Here is a 9975-nt window from a genome sequence, read left to right as displayed (position 1 = left end):
GTTCGTTCGTTATAGTGTTTTTTTAGCACGAATATTGAAATTAAGTGTATCGTAAAGTTGTATTCGGAAAGAATAAACCAGTTTTATTAAGTAAGGACTTGTGTCGCTAAAGTTTTGTCGGAAACGAAGTTACGGAAAGTTAATTAACAAACGGAGACGTAACAGTATGTAATTAAGGACAATGTTTCTTCCATTTATATCTATAAGCATTCAAACACTTATATATGCTCAAACAAGTTTATCCGATTATAAACTCTTACATTCGTCATAAAGTTGATTGTAGATTTTTAATCTAGTGTATTTAATCACAGTTTCTATTATCAGGTCGCCCCCATAGCAAAATATATACTTGATTACCGAATCAAACTACAACAGGATTTCATGCCTTAATATGATTTGCTGTGCTTTTCATTTGATCAAGTATTAAAGTATCTTCCATTACACGAAACCGTATGAATTTGATACTGTAATTTTCTTTAGTTGATAGCACTACATGGAAAACGATAATAAAAAGAACACAGTTTCGCTTGATTTTATTAAGCAATCGTGCATGCGTATTACTTATGTGCGCATAGGATGAAGAGCGCGTGATATCGATCACCATATGAATCATACCACACCCTGGAATCACTTTGCTATACGAACTTGTAATTTCTCGTTGTTACTTAAAACTGGACAAGGTTTCAGACTTCTGATTTTAGATAATATATTTTGACGTAATGCATCGGTCAGGTAGGTTCCTGTTTCACAATTTTCTCCGTTTAGTTAAATGTAACGTAAATGTCGAGCCTATTCAACTCAGTGGCTCAATACGCAGGCAATGTTTAGTCTAGGGTTACTATGGTAACTTAGATGAACGTCACTAAGGGAAGAATGGCCCTTTGAGATATTGTTTTCACCGTACACCATAAATATTCAGGGGGAAAGCCTAACTAATGTTGTGGTTGAGTAATCTCAGATTTCTTTAATGTTCACAAATATATATCTTTGTAATGTTTTGAAAATTATTTTAGAGGTCACAAGCGATATAAGCAAAATTTGCCGTAAAAACTAATATAGGCGGGTAAGGATCGGAAAGGAACGTACTATGCATGTAAGACCACAACAAGACAAATTTAGTTACCTAATTGTACTTCAGCAAAACCTCGTTTACGTATTAAATCGTACAAACGTTTAAGTTAATTATTGTTGTCCATAAAACTTATTTAATAGATGGTAACAGAAACGCTGGAGATGATCTCTATAGGTTAATTCATAATTTAAAAATTATTTTTCTTTGTTGTTAAGAGCAAGGCTGTACAATGGACTATCGGCGCTAATCTAAAGATACAAAGAATTAGTCTTAATTTATAAGAATCAGAGGCATCGGAACCGGTGGTGCTTGGAGGTGCTGTAGCACCCCCACTTTTACATATGTGAGTTATATAGCCACTGTAAATTATATTATTATATTATCTGCATATTTAGCCAAGCACCCTCACTTTACAACTCATTCCTACACCACTGAGAATGTTGTGCATATTCTAATACAGTAGCTTGTCGCTGCAGGTGCATGGCGCTAGAAACGACGTGTTTAGTGTACGCCTAATACCCGACCATTCGACAGTACAATGCTGTGTGGCCCGAGGAATATACTTATTGTGATGTAACGTCACACGAACGACTGATCAATAGATCACGCGCCGACGGCATGCGTACGGTGTTATGTATCGTAATAGAATACAAAAATTAATACACTCATAAAACGACATTCTTAAAATGATACAATATTTGGAAATTAGACAAACTTGCTCAGCGGAGCGTTTAGAACTGAACAAAATTCCAAATCTACATCGAAAGCCAACCAGGAGCAAAGTACTCATCCACAAAGTACAGGCTGTTGTTACGAAAGATAACTTTCCAACCAAAAAAGGTCATTGCGTTGATGCTAAGCATACCTCATACCATTAAATATATACAAACAAAGGTTTACAGATGATAAGAGCTCACGAGTTTCCAACTGTAGCTCTAAATCAATGGCTGTTTTCATAGGAAAGATGGACGAAGAAACTGGAATCGTAATAAATACCGTGAAGCTCGAATGGAGTTCTGGTCTTCTTAAACGTGGTCTTAAAAGCCACATACAGTAGAATGTATGTTGCCAAGACGTATGCTCATAGCTTGAACTTGGTGTTGGGAATAGGGAAGAATCATGCGAATTCTAAATGAACTAGATAGTTCGAAGGGTAGCATGAGATCTGGAATATTTCTTATGAAATGGACAATGCATTTATATAATTGTGTTTTTAAAGTGCTGTTATAGGCTGATTAACTTTACAATGGACACAATAAACGTCAGTGCTAGTTTAATTTTCTTGCTAAGAAAATCATCCAAGGTAGAGATATGCTGTTGTGTTGGGTTTTGCATTGTTTAGATGTTAAAATTTACATGTATTTTGTGTTATCTCTATATATTTTTATATATAAAAGTATCATATACTTGTAACTAAGGTCTTCTTGGCTTTTACTTCTTAAGCCTTCCGGTGGCTCAGCGTAATTCTGATGGCCTTTCACGCTAAAAATTACATTTCAATACCCATGGTGGGCAAAGCACAGGTAGCCCATTGTGTAGCTTTCTGCTTAGCAGCAAACAAATAACTTTTTCTTTTTATATACTTTTTGTATTTCTTCGGCTCTAGCGAGTCGCCTGATATACTATTTGTTGTGAACTGAAAATAGTGCACGTAAAAACAATAACTAAAAAATCCAAGTTGCCGTTAAACTGCGTGTATTGTATAAAACCTATCGCTTGTTCAATAACTAATTTCTAGTTTTCTTTTTTTTCTCTCTGAACACTGTATGCTGGATCTTGATTCTTCCAATTTATTTCCATCGTCGAACTAACAAATATGGATTTGTTCTCAATATGAAGAGGTGAGTAGCATCACTCGTTTGTTGCTTGTTTGTTGAATAACAACTGACAATGTTTCATCCAAGTAAAAATCTGTGTGCTAATCTACCAATAAGATTTAAAGAGAATATAGGTAGATAAACAGATGGATAGATTGACGAACACGAATAGATAGATAGATTAACACATAGATGGGAGGTACATGAACAGACAGACAGATAGATATGTATTATGTACGTTATCACATCTGTTTCGTGAACAAAGAGATCTTCATGGGACCAAAGAGCGGGTACTTGGTACATTGTATACAACCTCTAATTCGCGATGACTTTAAACAGATCAGCTAATTCAAACAAGTTTGAGATTAAACAACTTCTGTGAAAAACAAACAAAAAATGCCTTATACTTACCAAAAATTAAACTCCGAAGCTTTTTATTTTTTCTCTCAATTCCTTCCAAGTGGTTCAGCGGAAAAGTCTGAAGGCTTATAAAGCTAAAACCGAGTTTAAATTACCGTGGTAGACACAGCACAGATAGTCCATTGTGTAACTTTGTTCTTAACTACAAATAAACAAAAATATTTTTCTATTTTCTAATTTGTTGAGTATTTAAAAAGGATTAGGTACTGATAGAACTCACTTCAGGTCTATAATTGGATCAAAATTCAAAGTAACACCCGAAGTAGGAATGGGCAGAATGATGGCCACCACCCACTTTACGGTTGCATCGTGTCAAAAACCACAAAATGTTATAATGTTACCCATTAGTACCTTGTTTACTTACGTTTTTAGTGCTCACATTCTTACTTCCTAATATTTTTAGTTTAAAAATTTATTACACTTGTCTCATAGCTTTTTTTTGTACTAAGTGTCCAGAGTGACTGGATTCTAGACCTATTTTTCTCTTAGCTTTTCTTGGTGCTAAGTCTCGAGAGTGACTGGGCTCTAGGCCTATCCTTTTTGTAGCTTTTCTTAGAGCTATCTCTGATATTTTTGCTATAGTTTTTTTTTTTTCATCTAGCCAGGGTGGCAGCTTTTTCTTTGGCTGAATTAATGGCTAAGGCTTATTTCGCATATTCAGCACTACTGTTTCTAACTTTATTTCTATTCTTGCAGTAATGCTCTCTTCGCTGGAACAAAAACTTTTCAAGGTTATCAACATAAGATTTTCTCATTTTCTCTCGCTTTGTTTCCTTGGAAAGCATATTTTAAAAATAGCGCTGTTTTAGATACAACTATAAATGCCAATAGATCACACTTAGTTTGGAAACAATGCAAAATAAATTATACAACTTATCGTTCTTGTTTTCAGTCTAGAGCGCTCGAGCAAAGCCATGTCAGACTTCAGCTGTGGTAGCGTTCTTCTTCACGTAGGAGACTCACGTCTTAGGCACCGACTGCTATGATAAAATTGCTTTGTCCAACACAGGACCCTCGAGTAAGATGTATAGAACTGAAAACTTCGCATTCAAAAGTTAAATCGTAGTTAGAACCTAGATCTAGAGAAACTCTGTAGTCCACGTTTTTTATGTAACTGATACAGTTGCAGGCTGATCACGTAGCGCGGGCGCATAAGTAATTATGCACCCGCACGTGATGGAGAGTATGTTGTTACTTGGCAACTCACAGAGCGTGCTGGTAATCATAGAATATGGCTAATAGTGTATTGTTAGCTTATTAATAGTGTTGCAAAATGGTTATTGTTACTACTTGTTTTTACCAAGGTTATAAGTAAAACTAAGAAAAACGCTTTTAGCCAAGATAGCGTACTTCAATCATATGCATTTAGATTTGTATAAGGTGAAGGCAGGAGAGAACTATGCCTTTCCAACAACGTTAGTCAGTCAGTCAATCACATAATCAGACTGACAAAGTTATGGTTTTGCGGAATTTGTGTTTTTACTCTACCGACTTTCTCAAGTGCTTTGGTGGCTTGTTAATCTGCAGTTGGTTCTTTTACTACTGAACAGTGTTTGTAAAGTGCTTATAAAGTATTGTTTACATGCTGTTAACAGTTGTTTGAGATTTTAATTTGTATTACACATATTGCATATCTGGCCCATTCCTGGTATACGTATTACCGTACCTATGATACATATGCATATTATATAGATGGCGGGTACCTAATATAATTTGAAATAACGTTAACTCTTATATAAGCTATGGATTGTTGTGGAATTTCAATTTAATATTATTCTATATCGAAAAAAATTTAGTAAAGGGTTTATGATAATAGTGAAAAATAAACTTACAAAAACATTAATTGATACAATAAGAAAAACAATATGGCGTCATCATAATTACTACATGGCGACAGTTTTATATTTTACATTTTTGCCATTTTTCATGGGTTAGTATCGCGATCATAATAAGCAGAAACATGTTCTGTAACAGTTTGTTATCTGGATGCTTACTGCAGGCAGTGAACAATATTTAAAAGTGTAGTAAGTACTTTTAAACACCTAACATCTATCTCAGCTAACTGATCTGTGATGAGCGACCAGGCGATTCGCAGTCGTACGAACATTTCTACAGCTTGTAAACACTGGTTCGCTCTCACTAACATTCTGTAGTGAAAATTGAAACGGAGTATCGCGAAATAAATACTCTCAAGAAAAAAAGAAAAGAAAAGAGATGGCTATTTAACATAATATTTTTCAAGAGTATACAAGCGTGTTTGATTACCAGTGCGTACAGCAATGTTACTCAAGTGTTTGTTTGTAATTAAGCACAAAGCTACACAGTGAGCTATGTGTGTTCTGTTCAACACGGGTATCGTAACTAGGTTTCTAGCGTTGTAAGTCCGCAGACATACCGCTATGCAACTGGGAGGCTTATTCAAGTGAACAAGGTATCATATTTGTGTACTGTAATATTTAGGTAGCTACCAATAGATGGCGCGGCATGTAAAGAAATAAAAGCAGGATCAGCTAGATAAATAAACGATTCAAGAAGCCCTTTTCTTTTGTTTGTAGGGCTTGACATGACCTGGTGGCTAGGGCGCTTGACTTGCAGTCTGAGGGGCGCGAGTTCGAATCCCCGTCCCACCAAATATGATCGCCCTTTTAGCTGTGGGGATGTTATAATGTGACGGACAATGTTACTATTCGTTTGTAAAGAGTAATCGAAGAGTTGGCGGTGGGTGGTGTTGACTATCTGCCTTACCTCTAGTCTTTCACTACTAAATTAGGGACAGCTAGCGCAGATAGCACTCGTATAGCTTTACGCAAAATTTAAACCAAACCTTTTGTTTTTAATTATTTTCTTAATGTCTTTCAACTTTGTAATTTGACAGTGTAAATATTGTGAAATGTCAAGTAGAAACTATTTGTTTGTTTCGTAATTTTCGCGCAACGCTACACAAAGGAAAGATAAGACAGCTAGTTAACATCATCCAGCGAAACTCTTTGGCTACTCTAGTCAAGATTTGTTCTACACTCATTTAGAGCGCATTTCTTTTAGCAACGAATCTCGATCCATGAATCCCGAGAATCGCAGTCCAAGAAGTCTAACCACTAGTCCACGTTCAGCTCAAATAGGAACTACATCTTTTAACTAGGTGCATGAGTAGCTTTTAGTGTGCTAAGCTGATACAAGTAAGTGGAGTTTAGTGGAAATTAATAGCTAATCTCCAGTAAGTTTAGACAAGTTCAATAAGGAAAAATTACAGTTCCAAACAATGTTACTCTTTCAGTCATTACTGTGTTGTGACCCAAAATAGCAACTATATGTACATATTATTATCTTTTTATTTTTTTACAAAACTTCCTGGTTAATTGTAAAAAATATATATTTTATACCCAATCATATAAATATTTCGAAAGAACTAAAACGTGTAAATATTGAAGAATTATCCCAAGGAAAGATTAGGAACATATTTTGCAGTAATCAGTTGACAATGTATCGAAGCAGGTAGCAGTCAATGATGAGGTATGGCGGCAACAAGGTTGAGGATTTGAAGAACTGTATGAAAGAATCCAGTAGGAAAATTTGAGGAACAGAAGTGATAAGACTAACCGATTAAAGCACAAAATTAAGCACAAAGCTACACAATGAGCTATCTGTGTTCTGTTCACTACGGGTATCGTAACCAGGTTTCTATCGTTGTAAGTCCGCAGACATACTACTGTGCCACTGGGAGGGGGGGGGGGGCTATAGAAGTCAAAGGCGGCTGGAGCTCAGCTAGTGTCACCTAACACTTGTTGCTTAGTTTAACCAAAAATTCTGTCATGTAAAGGACATTCAGGTTTCACAATATATTTCGTTGAGTAAACATTACACCCAAGTACCGGCACGAAATATAAGAAGTAATGTAATGCAATTAAAAAAGACTGCTCAAAAACATACATGTATAACACACCAAAAACAACTGTATTCCTTCCTCCATTATATAAATTTCGTTAATACAAACATTCTTTTCTGTTTTACAATGGTACATGACTAAGACTAAGAGAACAAGTGAACACGTGGATTTTCGTTTCCCAGGATCCAAATGAAAGCTACTATGCCCGTGTAATTGACATTTAATGTTATGGAACTGGGAAACAGACACCATAAAACTGCTGAAACGTGTCGTGTTCAATGTCACATTCAGATTTTGTAAGTAGTTCAGGAAGAATCTTTTTGGGATTTGTTCGCACGTACTTGTCTTAGATAAAGATTGCTTATAGTTAAGAAAGTATAATGCTTTCTTGTACGACCTGTCAATTTTTGTTTTGTTATTTTAGGAAATGAAAAAAAAATAACGAAGTGACACATGCAGAATGGTAAATGTCACGTTAATGTTCCGCCTTTGATAAATATGTAATGGGAAATTTCTTCATTCAAAAATATTTCGTTGCAGTAAGAATTCAGACACGTAGATCATTGTTCCAACATGAATGTTGGAGTATTTAGTAAATCTTTGGTCACATGTGAAAAATGAAAAATAAAAGAGCTCTTCTGATTCTCCATCTATTACAAATAAGCTAAGCAGCAATCTTTTATTTTGACAATTACCAGCCGTTACATTTTAAGTGGTGCTGAGAAATTATAATGTTTCTTTCACCGGCAACTACAGTAAGCCTATTAAGTTCTCTAACCTCTTTAATCTAAGTGTGTGGCTTTTATTTGTTGCTGAATTAAAACTATTTTAAACAAAATCATGGATCGACTACCCCTAATTAGAAACATATTTTCATTGGAATAAACATTCCAAAATTCAGTTCAAATAAACATAGGTTACAAAATATGTGATAAGCAATGTAGCTTGTCCTTGAATAACACAAACTATCAGCGAATTAAACTTTAGTGTTGTTATAATGATATCACGATATAAGAGGGGTAGATGATGATTCGATAATTTACTTTCCTAATATGCAGATTAAAAGAATATATATTCTTAACTTACCACCTACTATGTAAGTAACGTGTTGTCTTCTTCTTATCACAATAGTATCAGTGAAAGATAAGGGCATAAAACTGTCAAACTGAGTAAAAAGGCCAGTAAATGTGTTTATACGATAGACAGAAGTTGAAAAGCCGTTAGCATCATGATTAACAAAAACGTCCAGAAAAGGAATAGTTATTAGTCTCAATTTCATGAGTGAATTGTATAGAGGGGTGTTGTGAATTGAGATAGTCAAGAAAGCATTGGATGTGATCAATATGGCGGAAATTAAGGAAAATATCATCAACACACCTTATGTAAAGAACAGGTTTGAAGCTTAATGGACAGTTGTCAATCCAGTTCTGTTCATGGTGACAGAGAAAAATGTTGGCCAGTGTAAGACCCAGTGGGCAGCCTATAGCAATGCCATCTATTTGTGAACTTTCGGCAGACCATATAATATTCCAGGTTGGGAGCCTGTGGGATATAAATTACTGTAAAAACAGTCAGAAATAAAATTTATTTTGCTTAGGTTTCTAAGAAATCTCTGGGTTTTCCTTCAAGTTGTAAATAAAGGGTTAATGGTTCCTTGTTTATAAGTTTGAAGTTGTTGCGGTCGTTAAGAATGTCAAGCATTTTCTTAACATAGTCAACTTTGTTGAGAATAACAACTCCGTTTCTCTTATCCGGTCGGGTGATGATGATATTTTTGTTTCGGGAGAGTTCTTTGATAGCTGCCAGTTCTTCAGATTCCAAATTTGAGGATATGCTGTGTGTGTGTTATAGTTATATAAGGTGGAGACTGCTAATTTATTTTTTACTTAGTAGTAAATAGTTCTTGTGCTTATTGAGAAGTATTCTTGAAAAAATAGGTAAAAATTTTATATTCTTGTACAGGGATTCCCAGAGATAGAGGTAATTGGCATAATTGAGTTTTGAGGAGGGTATGGAGAAGTTCAATCTTCTGGCTAGTGCAATTTTATGATCATCACTTAAAGTGATGTTGCTGTAGTTGAAAATGACTTGGTCAGGGGATATCTTGCTGTGAGTTATGTTATTAGAAAGTTTCCTTAGTTTAACATTCTGTATGTGTTATTGTCTAGCACTTTTCTTCTCATTATTTGGGTTGATAAGATTCAAAAGGTGGTTGAAGTCCATCCAGGATGTAAAGTTGGAACGTGGCATTAGAGATGAATTCAGCTTAGATGAGAAGTGATATATGTGTCAGTGTTTCCACCTAAATTCTTCATAAAGTAGGCGCTTTTGACAACTGCAGTATACTATTGGGGTTGGAAGGTTTCTGTCAGCGAGTTTGAACTGAAGAAACTTTGGAGTTAATGACCGAGTTTTGCATTCTGTTAAAAACTGGATGTCAAGATTTATCTTTTTTGTTTTGTAGGTTTTGAGACAATCACTTCCGTGTTGTCGTAGAAGTATACTAGTAATCGACTCGTTTTTTTGGAAAACTTAGCTTAATGATAAAACAAACAGGAAGCATTTATTAAACGTTTCGGAATCGTCATAATTCCATCATCAGTAATCTAGAGTTACAAAACAAACAAACAATATTTGTAATTACAACAGAAATATGTATATAAGAAATAAACAATTCGAATATACAAATATAACACGAGAAAATGAAAACTGAGGCACAAGTGCAATAGTTATAATAGGTTTAAATCCAGTGAAGACTGTGTGTTATTAAGGGAAGGAAGGAT

General features: G+C 35.0%; 1 protein-coding gene across 1 annotated transcript in view; it reads left to right on the top strand.

Annotated features, from left to right (window-relative positions):
- Positions 1–600: 600 nt before the first annotated feature.
- LOC106462516 (septin-2-like) overlaps positions 601–9975 on the top strand; it is a 146714-nt gene continuing 137339 nt past the window's right edge. Inside the window, exon 1 of the mRNA XM_022389806.1 lies at positions 601–732. Coding sequence (XP_022245514.1) covers positions 720–732 — 13 coding nt within the window. The 5' untranslated portion in view covers positions 601–719. The remainder of the gene's footprint in view (positions 733–9975) is intronic.

The sequence above is a fragment of the Limulus polyphemus genome, unplaced genomic scaffold (genome assembly GCF_000517525.1).
Source record: "Limulus polyphemus unplaced genomic scaffold, Limulus_polyphemus-2.1.2 Scaffold1189, whole genome shotgun sequence".
NCBI classification, from domain to species: domain Eukaryota; kingdom Metazoa; phylum Arthropoda; class Merostomata; order Xiphosura; family Limulidae; genus Limulus; species Limulus polyphemus.
Note: the sequence above shows the minus strand (reverse complement) of the source record. Positions and strands in the feature narration are given on the sequence as shown.